The sequence below is a fragment of a genome, unplaced genomic scaffold (genome assembly GCF_019419815.1).
Source record: "Pyrus x bretschneideri cultivar Hongxiangsu unplaced genomic scaffold, Pyrus_bretschneideri_v1 Contig40, whole genome shotgun sequence".
NCBI lineage: Eukaryota > Viridiplantae > Streptophyta > Magnoliopsida > Rosales > Rosaceae > Pyrus > Pyrus x bretschneideri.
In genome coordinates this window covers 4559412-4576101 of record NW_025999724.1, presented here as the reverse complement: position 1 = coordinate 4576101, position 16690 = coordinate 4559412, and the positions used below count along the sequence as shown (strand labels likewise).

Here is a 16690-nt window from a genome sequence, read left to right as displayed (position 1 = left end):
GCTGACAGTATTACTAGCATATACAAAATATCTAACTCAAGAAAATAATACAACAACAACAAAGCGTTATTCCACTAAGTGGGGTCGGCTATATGAATCTTAGAACGCCATTGCGCTCGGTTCTGTGTCATGATTTCTGTTAGATCCAAGTAGTTCAAATCTTTTCTTGCAGTTTCTTTCCAAGTCTTCCTAGGTCTTCCTCTATCCCTTTGGCCCTAGGCCTTTGTCTCGTACTCGCATCTTCTAACCGGAGCGTTTGTAGTCTTCATTTCACATGTCCAAACCACCTTAACCGATTCTCTCTCATCTTATCTTCAATTTTGGCTACTCCTAATTTGCCTCGTGTATCCTCATTCCTAATCTTATCATTTCTCATGTGCCCACACATCCAACGAAGCATTCTCATCTCCGCTACACTCATTTTGTGTACATGTTGATGCTTCACTGCCCAACATTCTGTGTCATAAAGCATTGCCGGCCTTGTTGTCATCCTATAAAAATTTCCCTTGAGCTTTAGTGGCCTACGATAGTCGCACAACACACCCGATACACTCTTCTACTTCATTCATCCAGCTTGTATTCTATGATTGAGGTCGCATAACTCAAGAAAATAATCCCCGAAAATAATCCATATAATATATTAAATATGTTAGCGTTGCTCCGACTATATTTTAGTTTTAGGAGAGATTTTATCTGAATTAAATGTTTTATTTTTTACTTCTAAATTTCAAACTAATAATTGATCATATTTATATCTATTCGTAAGTATAAGAGCACTTTCACCGTGTGCTCCAGCCTGAGGGATAGGGGCAGGAATACGTCCAAAGAGCCCGAGTGATGAAGTCCAGCGTGTGCTAGCAAGCAAGCCCGAGGGAGAGGCCAGTGGAGAGTCGCCAGCCCGAGAGCGCAGATTCAGTTTTTCCAACAAAAATTCTCCCCAATGCAGATTTGCTTACGGCGGTGTTAAGGTAAATTTTGCTCCCTTCCAGAATAATTTTCAATGGATTATGTCTTCTGAGTAGTATTGCAGCCGGACACTGTATCTTTGAGAAAGTTTATGCATAGTTTCTGCAAAAGTTTATTTTGGATGTAGTATTATCTGTATGTGGAGTTTTGTTTTGTTCCACTGTGAATTCAAACCCCTTTATCCAGTCTCTCACATTCTTGATATGCTCGTCCCCCGAAATCTTCCTTTCTCATCTAAAGGCAGATCAGAGAATTCAACATTCTCAGTGGTCAAAAATGTTACCCCGAGGTGGGTCTCGAGTCAATCAGTGGTATGCCTTCAGCTTTGAATGAGAACTTTGGCATGTGCTCGGGATCTAGATGATAGTTGGTTCAACCTCTCCCGTGGTAGGTAAACTTAATTCGGAAGGAAAGCAACTCAATGCTTTTCATTTTATTTTTTTTGGCAAGAATGCACTAGATGAATGGCAGATTATCATACGAATGTCAATGAAGTTTTATCTCGAATCTAAACAGGTTTTTGTCAATTGTTCTTTTCAAAGGTTGTGACGGTTTGGGCAGGCCTAGCAGAAATTTTTGTGATCATAAAATTGTCATGTGATATTACTATTGTCAATGTTATGCAAGGAACAAAGTTTGTAGAAGGTTGCTAATCTACCTTTGTTGCCATCAAAATAATGTAAGTAAAAAGTTGCTGATCAACAACTATCAAAAGCTTTTAGAAACTTTAAAAGTGGTCATCACATCAAAACTTCTTTTATTCTTCGATCATCACATCAAAACTTCTTTTATTAGTGATCATAAAATTGTCATGTGATATTACTCTGCTCACTCTGCTCTCTGCTCTCTCTGCACTCTGCTCTCTCTGCTCTCTGCTGCTACTCAACAACTATCAAAAGCTCCAAAGACTAATAAGTGGAAGTGAAAAACAAAACTCTTCGGGTGTTAATGGCAAAGCAAAAAAACTCTAGACAAGTCCTTTTTTTTCGTCCAAAAACAAGGAAGAGACACAATGTTGTATCTTTTTTCTTTTCAACAAACATCACCATGTCCTTTTTATCGTTGTTTATTTTTCTTTTGACTTTTTTATCTTTGTTTATTTTTCTTTGACTAGCCAAAGTGGTTTTTGGCCACTTGGCCACTAATCCAGCACATACTTCCTCACATTCTCCCCCACATAATCCCACATACAGCCGCCATTCTGAAACCACGTATATTTGTCTTCATTTCGCACCCACGTGAGTCCCATGAGTTTAGCTTTTAGAAACGGATGATTTGAAACCGAAACCCCTGGCATTATAGTCCCCTCATTGTATCCACCCGGCAAAATAAGCTCAGAGCAACAATGGCAGAAGCAACAAAGAGGTAGTAGTGTTTTAGTTCTTATGCATCTTTTGATCACATAAAAGAAACCCATTTCTTATTTTCCCTTCTTTTTGTTGGGTTCTTTTGTATCTTGGTCAGGTATGCAATTGTGACCGGGGCAAACAAAGGGGTTGGATTTGGCACAGTTAAGCAGTTGGCTTCAAATGGGATCATGGTGGTGTTAACTGCTAGAGATGAAAAGAGGGGTCTTGAAGCTGTTGAAAAACTGAAAGAGCTTGGCGTCTCCGACCAGGTGGTCTTTCATCAGCTTGATGTAACAGATTCTGCTAGCATCGTTTCCCTTGCAGATTTTGTCAAAACCCAATTCGGGAAACTCGATATCTTGGTAAATCTTTTTGTTTTGAGTTGGGTTGTATTCCTCAGATCAGTAGAGATAATATTGCAATATGTCTGATTTGATACTGATGACACATATTATAAACTTATAATCCTTTTTTATGTTGAAATACGCATAACAAAGATGAAAAAGTTGGAACTTTTCGACTGTGTAGGTAAACAATGCAGGAATAAATGGAAGCATAATAAACCCTGAAAGCTTTAGATCAGCTGTAATTGGTAAGGTGAGGTTATTATATGTATATATATCACATCATAGAAAGGTGATTTTAGACTTTTATGCCATTATAATTGACGAGAGCAATGATTTTGGATGCAGAAGCCTGATGAAATCAACTGGAGTGAAATATTGACAACACCAAGCTATGAGTTAGCAGAAGAATGCCTTAAAACAAACTATTATGGTCCCAAAAGCGTGACTGCCGCGCTTTTGCCCCTCCTCCAGCTATCTGATTCGCCTAGAATCATTAATGTTTCTTCTGCTGCTGCTAAGCTAATGGTATGAGCAACTTCAGAACTATGCTTCTGTTTTTGCCTTCTCCTAACAGAATTAAATTTCCGCTTAGTTGTTAGTGTAATTTAAACAAAATAATTTAGTTAACTTATCTGCCTTACAAAAGATACGGAGAATTCCTTATCCTTAATCTGTTTATCTCTAGTTATTTCATAAATGGGGCTTCTTGAAATGTACAAACAATTAGTCGTCGTTTTCTTTGCTTAATTAAGTATAATGGAGCTCTGCGATTGCATTAGAACATTAACTGAATCCCAGACTAAACGAGAACTCTGGGAATGTTTTAGTTGTAGAATTGTTTTCTGAAAAATGTTTTAATGTATTTAGTTATATGCTGATGCAATTTTTCTTCTTTTTTTAATCAAATTTAAACTCTGCCATCTTTCCTGTTGCTTCAGAATTTTCCAAATGGATGGGCTAAAGAGGTACTCAGTGATGCTAACAGCCTTACAGAAGAGAGAATAGATGCTGTTTTGAGCGAGTTTTTGGAAGACCATAAACAAGGTTTGCTAGGAACCAAAAGCTGGCCTCCTGCCTATCCAGCCTATGCAGTCTCGAAAGCAGCCTTGAACGCGTACACTAGAATTCTGGCCAACAAGTATCCAAACATCTACATCAACTGTGTCTGCCCCGGATCTGTCAAGACAGATATGACCTTCAATGTCGGCTTCTTAACCATTGACGAAGGTGCTGAAAACGTTGCCTGGTTGGCCCTACTCCCCAGCGGCGGTCCTACCGGCCTCTACTTCATCAAGAAAGAAATAACACCGTATTAAGATGTGGTGCTAACAGAGGCCCTCTCTGTGTTTAATGAATAATAAGGCTTGATAGTTTATGTACAAGCTTTTGGATTCACAATGTGGCAAGACTATTTGGATGATAGAAATATATGAGGGTAGTGTTAAATATGGAGGCCATATCCTATTAGGAGTGATGCTATTGTTTTATGAAAATGGGCGCCGATCGAAGCAAGTCGTGACCGGCACCCTAAAACAAACAGCCGGCCGACGGGCCTATCGAGGTGAGGTATCAGAAAAGCGTCCAGAAAGATGTGGGGTGTAACATTTTCATCTCTTTGCAACTCTTCCAGAGCTAGCATCCAGAAAAGTAAGCAAAACAACAAGAGGACAATGGATGCTCACCTTATTTTATCTAAGAGTATTACTAGCATATACAAAGTATCTAACTCAAGAAAATAAAACAACAACAACAAAGCGTTATCCCACTGAGTGGGGTCGGCTATATGAATCTTAGAACGCTATTGCGCTCGGTTCTGTGTCATGATTTCTGTTAGATCCAAGTAGTTCAAATCTTTTCTTGGAGTTTCTTTCGAAGTCTTCCTAGGTCTTTCTCTATCCCTTTGGCCCTGGGCCTTTGTCTTGTATTCACATCTTCTAACCGGAGCGTTTGTAGTCTTCGTTTCACATGTCCAAACCACCTTAACCGATTATCTCTCATCTTATCTTCAATTTCGGCTACTCCTAATTTGCCTTGTGTATCCTCATTCCTAATCTTGTCATTTCTCGTGTGCCCACACATCCAACGTAGCATTCTTATCTTCGCTACACTCATTTTGTGTACCTTTTGATGCTTCACCATCCAACATTCCATGTCATAAAGCATTGCTAGCCTTATTGTCATTCTATAAAAATTTCCCTTGAGCTTTAGTGGCATACGACAGTCGCACAACACACCGGATACACTCTTTCACTTCATTCATCCAGCTTGTATTCTATGATTGAGGTCGCATAACTCAAGAAAATAATCCCCGAAAATAATCCATATAATTTATTAAATATGTTAGTGTTGCTCTGACTATATTTTAGTTTTAAGAGAGATTTTATCTGAATTGTATGTTTTATTTTTTTACTTTTAAATTTCAAATTAATAATTGATCGTAATTATATATAGTCGTAAGTATAAGAGCACTTTCACCGTGTGCTCCAGCCCGAAGGACAGGTGCAGGAATAGGGCCAAAGAGCCCAAGTGATGAAGCCCAGCGTGTGCTGACGAGCGAGCCCGAGGTAGAGGCCCGTGGAGAGTTGCTAGCCCGAGAGCCTGAAGTGGGTTTGATGCATGGCTGACGTCGCCCTGACGTCAACCACATTTTGCATCAGCCGATGAGGCCGGCGTGCGCAGGCCTTCGTCAGTGATCGTTGGAGGCCACGTGGCGCCTCGGTGTCCGTTGGATCTTAACGGTTATTTGTTTTATACCGTTGGATGTCCAACGATAATAATAATTTTAAAACCTTATTTAATTTCAACTGTTGGATCTGAGATCAACGGTCCACGTTATTCACCTTTATAAATTAAAAAAAAAAACTATTTAAAATCAGAAATCTTACCGTTGTGCCATGTGGCACAATCTGAAGTGTTGGAATTCAATTTTTTTTTAATCTAACCGCAGAGATTAATTAGGTGAATAAAAAATTTTAAAAAATGTAAAAAATTAATAAAAATCCAAAAAAAAAAAAATTTGAAAAATTAAAAAAAAAAAATTTGATTTTACTTTTCTATAAATACATTCTCATTATCTTCTACCTTATACTTCTATTTCATATTTTCTCAACTACTTTCAACCACATTCCTATCTTTCTCTCAAAGTTTCAATCCAATTTTTTTCCAACAAAATGACTACTGATGCAGGTACAAATTGGACACTTATTAAGGATGTTGTGTTGTGTACTAGCTGGGTTGAAGTAATTCATGATCCTCTTACGGGTAATGAGATGCAGTTGCGAAAAATGTGGAGTCTTATTCATACCAATATTCTTGAGAAAATTGGTGGGAAAAGAACCAAAGAATCGATGTCCAGTAGTTGGAAATTACTTAGCCAATCATTTAGTACGTGGAGAGACACCTTGGCACAAGCTAGTAGTAATCTTTGAAGTGGGGAAAATTTAGCGGATCAGGTAACAATATATTATTTATTTGTTTGTACTATACCCAAATTTACATTATAATTATTTGTTTGTATTATTTATTTGTTAGCTACTTTGGTTATAATTATTTGTTTGTATTGTTTATTTGTTACCTACTTTCATTATAATTATTTCTTCTCCCACATTGTGTAGGAACTTCAAGCACAAGCTTGGTATAATGTCAAAACCAAAAGCAAAAACAAATCATTCAACCGGTGGGAATGTTGAAATATTGTCCAAAGATTGTCCTAAATTCAAAGTTGTGCATGTCGATCTAGAAGTTTTCATAAACAGCATCCCTCTACACTCTACATATGATCATGCATGGCTCGCGTGTTCATGAAGATGATGCAGAAGAAGTGCCTGAAACACCCCCTGAACAAGTGTCAGGGTCGACCCGTTATCCAATTAGGCATCAAGGTAAGAAGGCTTCAAAGAGAAAAATGAGTGCTTCCAAGAATGATTATGCAAAGTATATGGAAGAACTTGCTCGCCAAGGTGAATTGACTTTGGCGCAGGAAATGGCGAAATTTGAGGCTGATAAGGCTAGAGAGGAGGCAAAAGCTGCAGCTGTTGAGAGAGCATTTCAAGCTAATGAGAGAGAAAGAGAGTTATTTAGGCAAGAAAGGGAACAAGTTAGAGAAAAAAGAATGGCTCAACAAGATCGTGACATTATGAACACGCCTTTAGAAGGGAAGTCTCCAAATTCTAAATATTTTTGGAAGTCAGAGAAAGTGGACGTGGTGCGAAGGAGGCGTGCAAGAGAAGCGAGAGCAAGAGGAGATGGTCCTAGCACGACAAGAGAAGATCATCCTAGCACCACAAATTGGTTAAGTGATGATGAATAGAGTACTTTTTTGTAATTGGAGCCCATAATTTTCCAATCACTTTGGTTCGTAATTTATTATTTATTGAATATAGTACTTTATATTGTTTCCAATTTATTGAATTTAGTACTTTATTTAAAGTGAGAGTAAATTTATTTAATTTGGTAATTTATTTATACTAAGAGAATTTTTATTCGAATGATATAAACACACCAAATAAAATTACATAAACATACCAAATAATAAAAAACTCACTAAATGAACTAAAAAAAAACACACCAAATAAAATTAAATAAACACCAAATAAAAATAAACACACTAAATAAACTTAAGTATCTTGAGCTTGTTTCAATTCCCACTATCAAGTCAATTTGCGGGGCATTGTGCATATATGGCCTTTGAAGTGCAATATATCGTTGAATGAGCCTTCATTGTACCGTTCATCCTTTTCTAATGGCTCATGTTGCACGGGTTCTTCGGTGGCATCATGAGCACAATATATTTGTGTTCTGAAATTGTTCATCATGTCTGGCTCATATTCATCAACGGCATCATAATCATACTCATCTTCCACAATCATGTTGTGAAGAATGATGCACGTCATCATGATGGATTGAAGCAACTTTACATCAAACATTCTGACAACACCCCTGACAATCACCCATTGAGCTTGGAGGATACCAAAACAACACTCCACATCCTTCCTACACCCTTCTTGACAGCTTGCAAAGTGTTTTTCCTTTGCACTTCCCGGACGTGGCACTGTTTTGACAAACGATGACCACCTTGGGTAAATGACGTTTGCTAGGTATTATGGCCAGTCGTACTTATGTCTGTTGACCCAGTACGTGACTTTTGGTGCCTTTCCTTGCTGGAAATCATTGAACACTGGGGATTTGGTAAGGACATTAAGGTCATTTTGAGCTCCCGGAATCCCGAAAAATGCGTGCCAATCCATGTATTAAAAGGTGCCACTGTCTCCAAAATGATACTTTTTGCTTCTTTTATATCCCCATAAGCGCCTTGCCATGCACTTGGACAGTTTTTCCAAGTTCAGTGCATATAGTCGATGGTTCCAATCATCCCAAGAAAACCTCGCATCTCGCCCTTCTTCAGAAGCCTTTGCAAGTCTATGTCAGTAGGTTTCCGGAGGTACTATGCGGTGTAGATAGATTTGATTGCTCCGCATAACCTCATCAGGGACTCAAGAATGGTTGATTTCCCCATCCTCACTATCTCATCCACTTGGTCTGCAGATGCTCCATATGCATGCATCCGTAAGGCAACATTAATTTTTTGCTTAGGAAGGAGACCCTTTGCACCAAAAGCATCATTCTTTTGCACAAAGTAAGAATCATGGTTGCAAACAACAATCATGATTTTGTTGAACAAATGTCGTTCCATTCTAAAACGACGTCTAAAATACGTATCAGAGAATGCACTATTACAGACAAAATAATCATCTAAGAGTTCCATACTTCATCGTTGTCTGCTTCTATCAAGGTTTCCGGAACAGCTGGGCCTGCATATCTGACCCACAGCTTGGATGACTCGACAGGAATGTGAGGCTCTACCCATTCTTACTTCGTCATCTCTCCTTCTACGCTCCTCATCATCATCCATTTCATTTTGGGCCACCTGTAGATTGAACATTCATTCTAATTGGTTAATTGATTCTTCCTCTTACTGATCGATTTCCCACATCATCCTTGAAGAAGAAGACATTGTAAGAAGGAAGTAGAAACTATGAAGAATGATACATATATATTTTGATTTTGGTAAAAAATGAAGCAGAAACTATGAATAATGATAGAGATATTCGGAAAATTGGTGTGAGATTTCTGAGGATTGATGGTGGATTATATGGAGGATTCAGAAAGGATTAGGTTGTAGATAATGTCACGTGGTATGCTGTCATTCATTAAAAATCTGATCGAAATCTATCCACAAAGATTGTAAACAGATTGTGACACGTGACGCGACGTGATTAGTTAAAAATCTTATCAGAAATCTATCCTCAACGATTCTGAAAAGGTAACGACACGTGGCACGATGACATTGGATAAAAATCTCATCGAAATCCATCACCAATAATTGTCTTTTTGGATAATGACACGTAGCGCAACGAGAACGATTAAAAATCTTATCCAAAATTACAAATTAAACTCTTTTGTATTATTTTATAAATAAAAAATATACTAATATTTTATTGCCTATTATCAGGGCTATTCAATGTAAGGATGAAGATGCAAAAGGTAATTACTGTTTATTAAGGACAAATACTATTCATTGAATGAATTAAATAGTGAATAGCATGAGGAAGCCATTCCTATGGTGGAACTGAAGTGGAAGGTCTGACTACCGTGGTTGATAAACTCGATATCATTATTTTACGGTTGCCGGCTCTGGGCAATTCCAAAAAAATAGTACTGTTTTTTCTTTTCTCTTTCCTCACCAACATGTCATAAAAATACCCGTCTCTCTACCCCCGCCTCGCTTCTTGACTGTACAAAACCCTGCCTAAACAAAAAACGACAAAACTGCTATCGCACACAAAATTGAATTTTTGTGACAACACCCCTTTAAAATGCTGAAAATAGGCTTCAAAAAGCATCGACAATGGCAGAGGCGACGAAGAGGTTCATCTCCTTGTTCTGGAATTTCCCATTAGACTCTCATAGCCACATAAATAACACCTATTTTTTTTGGTCAGGTATGCAGTTGTGACAGGGGCAAACAAAGGAATTGGATTTGCAACTGTTAGGCAGTTGGCTTCAAATGGGACCATAGTAGTGTTAACTGCCAGAGATGAGAAGAGAGGTCTTGAAGCTGTTGAAAAATTGAAACAGTTTGGCGTCTCTGATCGCGTGGTTTTTCACCAGCTCGACGTAACGGATTCTGCTAGCATTGCTTCCCTTGCAGATTTTGTCAAAACTCAATTTGGAAAACTTGATATTTTGGTAATGATCAAACCCCAAATGCTCGAACTTTTTTTTTGGTTAACTTCGTTGACATGACAAAGATGGTAATGCTAGAACTTGTGATCTGTAGGTAAACAATGCAGGAGTTATCGGAAGCATACTAAACGGCGAAGCTTTTAGAGCTATTCCGGGTAAGGTAAGATTAATTCTATATACCAAAACTTTCTCCATCACAAATTATATAAAGACAGTTTGGTTTTGGTATTGCATCATTGAGTTGCTTTTAAAAAGTTTGCTTACGAAGATATATGTGCTTGATATGAAGTTCCTCAAACTTATCGTGTCAAATTGTGTTCTTAAGAAAATCATGCTATATTTAGCAAACCAGTTATGGATCTGGGATTATTTGGGGAAGACGATCCTGCAATCATTCGGGATAAGTTTTAACTTTCTTCACCTGGATGCAGAAGCTTGAAGATATTGATTGGAGCGAAATAGCAACACCAAACTACGAGTTAGGAGAAAAGTGTCTAGAAACAAACTACCATGGTACGAAAAGAGTGACTGAAGCACTTCTGCCCCTCCTCCAGCTATCCGATTCACCAAGGCTTGTTATTGTTTCTTCTTATGCTGGTCAATTAATGGTATGATATATAAACAACTCGAAAACCATATTTCTTTTTTGGCATTCTCCTAAGAAAATCAAGTTTGCAATGATTGTCAGTATGGTTGAAAACTATGTTCTTACCATTTTTCTACTGACGCTTGCTTAGTTTCCAAAGCGATTTTTGCTTTCTACGAGAATCGGTAGTGAAAGGTCTAATTTTGAGCAATTCTCCACGATGTTTCTATTCGGAAATTAAATTAAAACTGTCCTGTGGTGCATATTGTTTCAGTTTTTTTCAGATGGATGGGCTAAAGGGGTACTGAGTGATGCTGAGAGTCTCACAGAAGAGAGAATAGATGGAGTAGTGAGTGAGTTTTTAGAAGATTTTAAACAAGGTTTGGTAGAAGCCAAAAATTGGCCTCCAATCCTTTCAGCCTACTCAGTCTCGAAAGCAGCCTTGAACGCTTACACCAGAATTCTAGCCAAAACGTGGCCCAATTTCTGCATCAATTGTGTCTGTCCTGGATTTGTCAAAACAGATATAACCTGCAATTCGGGCATCTTAACCATCGACGAAGGTGCGGAAAGCGTTGTCAGGTTGGCGCTACTCCCCAGCGGCGGACCTACTGGCCAATACTTCATCCGTAAAGAAGCGACGCCTTATTAAGATGTTGTAAGAACTATTTGAATAAGTGAAAGACAAGGGTTTGCAGTGTTGAATTCGAGGGACTTTGTGTTGCAAGCGAATTTGAGCGATGACTCTTCTACAAAAGAATAAGTTCTTTCTTATAGATATATTACTTGTCCACTGTATGTGAAGTAAATGCTGCAAGTTTGAGATTCAGGTGATCAACTTTCTTGCATCCCACGTAATTAAGTGACTTGCATTACAAGTTAGCAACTAATGATTGAGTAAGGGAAATAAAAGATAATCAATAGACGAAAACAAAGCGAGCAGTGCAAAAAGAGAAAACATCTTTTAAGATAGGGGCTTTTATTGCTTGGAGACTCATAAGCCGTGAATAACCGTTTATTGCACCCTTTGTGCGCCGTAAAAGATCAGTTTTGTTGTAAGATACACTACTATGAACCAGAAACAGTGAAGTGAGACATGTTGAGAAGTTTCCTCCTAACTGCAAAAGGGAAAAATTGACTAGTTTATGAGATGGTGATAATACAACCAAAGAAAGAAGTTTCCTACCGAAATGAAAACAAACTGAAAGTGAATGCTAAACTCATTTTTGTCTAGATTAAGGAGATGCTTCAACCACTAGTCGCTGCTTCTCAATCAATAGCCAAATTACGTAGTGCCCACCATAGTTACTAAATTCGCGGACTATACATGCACTACGTATTTTTAAAAATACACTTCTGTTTTCCTTTCATGTCTTATATGCAATACCAAGGGCTTTCATGATCCAAAAGCACTTATATGCAAGCAGTTGGCTATTAGACGCAATCGTATCATAAATTAAGTACACCGCTATCTAAAAGAGGTTAGTAATAGATACTATAGCATATTCCCCAACTCTACAAATAATTTGCATTAATTAGTGCACTTTTTGAACAGATTTGAAATTAGATCCACAACCTGTGAGTGACCCTCTGTCACAATGGTGAAAATAAGTGTTGCTCTTGCACCACGACATGAGTTCTAATTCAATCGACTTTCAAATTTAACATTGAATCTAATATATCTATCGTTTGACAAAAAAAAAAAAAAAGAGAAACCAGATCCACCACCTCATTCTCTAACCTTTACCCCACCCAACCAAAATTAAGGGCAACGTTATCTCTACGTGCAAATGCAAGATACAGCTCCTACGAAGTTTCTTATTGTATCTCATTAATTTTTTGTCGAACTAACGAGCTAAGACTTTAGAATATATAAATGAAAAAAAAAAACACTAAATTAAATCGTATTGTTTAGTGATTGATCAGGATCCATTTCTAAGCTTAGGAGGCTAAGCCTCTTGAGCAAACCCATCAAACCGTTAAAATTTGATTCAACGGCTACAACATGAAATTTTTCTAAAAATTATAATAATTGCAGTCATTAGATCAAATTTCAATGATAGATGAATTTGCTCATATCTTTTAATGAAACTAGTACGAAGTTAAGCCAAGACTCAAAAAGTAAATAGGAATATTGTTCTGGGACCCCTTCATATCGCTTTATAATCCCAACTGCTCAAGTTCCGCCACTGGAAGAAATCTGCTTCCCAATTCTCTGCTCCTCAAACTTCCATTTCATTTCATACCTCTCTCTCTCTCTCTCTCTCTCTCTCTCTCTCTCTCTCTCTCTCATTAGCGCAATTACCGGGTTTGTATTTTCACTTTGTCATTTGCCAATTTACTTATCAATCGCCATTTTCCATTGATTAGGGCTCATCATCTGCAGAACCGCTTGTTCCTGAATCTTAAAGTTTTCTTCTTTCTTCTTTCCACTCATTTGGGTGCATATAATTTGGGATGCTTTTCAGTTTTTAATTACTTATTGGTACTTTCGTTTACAATCTAGGCCATTCGATCAATTGCTTTCTCAAATTATTTTACTTTTAAGTAAAAAAGTATTGGGTTTTGGATCTTAATGTTTTTGAACATCTGGGTAATATCTATTTTGCTGTTTTCTGCAAGCTCGCTGATTTACTGATGTTCACAGAAACTCAAGAGATTAAATTGTTAATTGAGCATTGTGTATTTGTCAGCAGGAAAATTAGATTTAACTGTAAATGGCTGTTAGGAGGCCTGGTGTGCTTGCCTTGTTTGATGTTGATGGGACTCTCACAGCTCCAAGAAAGGTATACATCTCTGGTTTTTATTTTGTCCTTTTAAATCACTCTTTAATTTTCAGTTGGAATTTTATGTACCGGTTTATCATGTTGGTTATCGATTTGAAAGGCATAATCTTTTTCATTTCTTAATCAGCTTGAGAAAATTTTCTAATTGAATGTATTTCGCTCAAATCAGGTTGTTACTCCAGAAATGTTGGGGTTTATGAGAGAACTTAGGAAGGTATGTAACCCGTTAGCCTGAAAGTGTACATCTTTGTGAGGTTTGCTAGTTTCTTCTTAATAATCAAAGCCTTGTCGGAGTGCAGGTTGTCACAGTGGGCATTGTGGGAGGATCTGACCTTTCTAAGATAACGGAGCAGCTTGGCAAAACAGGTGTATACCGTTATTTTGTAGAAAGTATATCGAGTAACTCCAAATGTATTCAACACTTAATTTTTGCATATGATACATCAATGCAAGCTTCAGTTGTTGGAGCTCAAGTTTGGATATTTACTCGTTATATAAACACTTATTTAAATTTTGTGCCTGGATGAATTTTGAAATTGTTTTGTTGCATCTGATATTGGCTATTTAGATTGTCTTAATAACACAATACGCTATGTTGGTGCCCTGTTCCTTTTACATTAACTCTTAGGTGTCCTTCAATGCTAGTTCTCGAGGGACATTGTGGACACATGCTTTATCTTCTGGACTATGTTTATTAACTATGTCCTTGTCTTTGCAGTTATTGATGACCATGATTATGTATTTTCCGAAAATGGTCTTGTGGCTCACAAAGATAGGACGCTGATTGGCACCCAGGTATTATACAGCTTAGTGTGATAATAGAAACAAATTGTCACATTCATAATTTCATAGTGTCCTAATTAAAGGTGATGCTTGAATCAATTACGTAAAAGTTGATTTTCTTATCTAATGGCGAGAGGGATGTTTTGTTGGGGTAAATTTGTGGCCCCCTTCTGGCCCAATATATGGCTGAAAGCAATAAGCAAAGCTAAAATTCTAATGATCAAATACCCTGAATTTGAGCATGGTATATATCGTAAAGATATAAACCTTCTCCTCAAGAAAAAAGAAAAAGAAGAAATGGATAGTTAAGATAAATATTTCCATGTTACAATCTTGTTCTTTGGATCTTTTGAGAGAATTTTTCTTTTGTTCTGTGAAGAAAGTATTTGTGGCTAACGAAAGTAGTAAATTCATCTTATAATGAAGCACTTGTCTGCCGTAGATTTCTTCTGGTCCATATTTATGTTTCACACCATTGTCTTCTATTACAGTTTGAAATTCCTGAACACTAAGTCCAAGTCTGAAATGGATTTGGCTGGGTTTTAGTATGGGTGCCTGATAACCATGATTTGTTTCTGATAGGACTTCTGACGGAGTTGCATTATTTTTCATTGTTTCTACATTTTTTTAAATCTTTCATGTTGTGACAAAAGTTCCAAACTGATGCATTTTGCGTTTTTCATTCTGTAGAGCTTGAAGACATATCTTGGAGAAGACAAACTCAAGGTAAAACCTGTGCTCTGTTGTATGCTATGACTCTCAAATTCCTTATTTGGAAGGTATCTTAAGCAGTTTCAAGCACAACATACACACAGCACCTTGGAAACTTAATTATGTTGTTCTTGAGATTGATCTGAGACGATTAGCATGCACTTGTGCAGGAATTCATCAACTTTACGCTTCATTATATTGCTGACTTGGACATACCGATAAAGAGGTTAGTGGAGTGGAAGCCTTTGTTAAATCTTAAGCTATCTACAGTAAACTTAAAACTTTTACTTTTAACTTTATAACTGTAGGGGTACATTTATCGAGTTCCGAAGTGGGATGCTTAATGTATCACCAATTGGGAGAAACTGTAGCCAAGAAGAAAGGGATGAATTTGAAAAATATGACAAGGTTAGATACCTGACCTGTAAATTTGAATTGTGCCTATATTTTAATTATTAAGTGATATCAATTTATTTTTCGCTTGTATATAACTTGAAAGATGGTAATTCTTTGCAGGTTCAGAATATACGCCCAAAAATGGTTTCCGTCCTTCGTGAGAAGTTTGGTCACCTCAACCTGACATTTTCCATTGGAGGACAGATAAGTTTTGATGTAAGCGATTCTATGTTCATTTATGGTTTAATGATTATTCCATTTATTTATTTTTGCCTGCCTCATTCTTGAACTAGTCCAGTAAAAAGGTGACTAGACTTTTGAAATTGAACGCCAATGGTTTACAATGCTTGAACCAGGTTTTCCCGCAAGGTTGGGACAAGACATACTGCTTGAGATACCTAGATGATTTTCAAGAGATCCATTTCTTTGGTGACAAAACTTACAAGGTTTGTCCATACTTTGATGGCTCAACCCTCTTCTATGTACAACTTCCTTTTCTATGAATTCATGAGTAGCAGCTTGTTCATGTTTTCTGTTTCACATTTATTCTTTTCAATGAAGTTTTCTGATATTCGGGCCCTAAAACTTGTGAGTTCCTGTTTCCGCAGGGAGGAAATGACCACGAAATCTATGAATCTGAAAGAACCGTAGGTCATACAGGTAAGCTCTCGTCCCAGGTTTAAAGTTACTTGTGGCCGATTCTCATTCATTAGAACTTACATACCTAAACAAAAAATATTACTGAATATGTATATCTGATGATGCTCTACCCTTCTGCAGTTTCCAGCCCCGAAGATACAATCAAGCAGTGCACAGCTCTCTTCCTGAGCCCTTGAGGTGGATCCAACCTTTTGCTTTCGAGCAATATATGCCATTTTTCGAACAAGAAAAGTTAAATGCCATTTGTAATTCTGTATTTGGGAATAAATGTTAAGCAGAAATCTGTAATATGTAACATTATTATAGACTCAAAATATCCTGGTCGAGAAATTTCGTTTCTGCATTGTAATTTTGTGCTACGACAGTACCACGGATTCCTATTATATATAAATTGATCTGGTGAAAGGCATTCTTCACTTCCTTTTCAAATTGCTTCTGCTATATGTAATAACGATGGTTTACCTTGCCCCCCTTAAACTTTTGTGGCAGAGGAGGGGGCAACGCTTGAACTTGGTTCTAGCGTTTTCACTCCCTACCCACCTCTGCTGCTCGGTTTTTTGTTTGTTTAGTTGCTTGCTTGCCTTGGTGTAGGCTTTCCTTATTCTGTGTTGGCATCTTTGCCCTGGTAATGTTATTCCTAGTTTCTTAAAAAAAAAATAATAATAAATAAATAAAATAGTTGGTGGAGCAACAAGTTATCAAATTATTCAATTTATACGTTGCACATTACTAATTAATTAACTTGCAAGTAGCAAGCGGTGAATTGTTTTGGTGATAAGTCTTTCCTTTTCAACTCATGCATTCAATACTAATTATAATGTCGCTTCTAATAAATAAACATACGAGAGCAACAAGTTATCA

General features: G+C 37.3%; 2 protein-coding genes across 3 annotated transcripts; both read left to right on the top strand.

Moving 5' to 3' along the window:
• Positions 1–2146: 2146 nt before the first annotated feature.
• On the top strand, positions 2147–11160 carry LOC103966024. Its single transcript, XM_048565967.1, has 11 exons — positions 2147–2331; positions 2431–2677; positions 2844–2912; positions 3008–3187; positions 3601–3976; positions 5114–5243; positions 9551–9589; positions 9664–9910; positions 10002–10067; positions 10339–10515; positions 10768–11160. The coding sequence occupies exons 1-11, from the start codon at positions 2312–2314 to the stop codon at positions 11143–11145; spliced, it is 1929 nt and encodes a 642-aa protein (XP_048421924.1). The 5' UTR covers positions 2147–2311; the 3' UTR covers positions 11146–11160.
• Positions 11161–12648: 1488 nt separating this feature from the next.
• Positions 12649–16245, top strand: LOC125469027 (phosphomannomutase). 2 transcript variants are annotated; one of them, XM_048565896.1, is made up of 12 exons: positions 12649–12801; positions 13190–13279; positions 13449–13493; positions 13579–13645; positions 13998–14074; positions 14753–14788; positions 14944–14999; positions 15082–15181; positions 15290–15385; positions 15526–15615; positions 15778–15829; positions 15950–16245. In XM_048565896.1, the coding sequence occupies exons 2-12, from the start codon at positions 13211–13213 to the stop codon at positions 16003–16005; spliced, it is 744 nt and encodes a 247-aa protein (XP_048421853.1). In that variant the 5' UTR covers positions 12649–12801; positions 13190–13210; the 3' UTR covers positions 16006–16245. The 2 variants fall into 2 exon arrangements, with proteins under 2 accessions (XP_048421853.1, XP_048421854.1); XM_048565897.1 differs by having other exon boundaries at positions 12783–12801; positions 13187–13279.
• Positions 16246–16690: the final 445 nt, after the last annotated feature.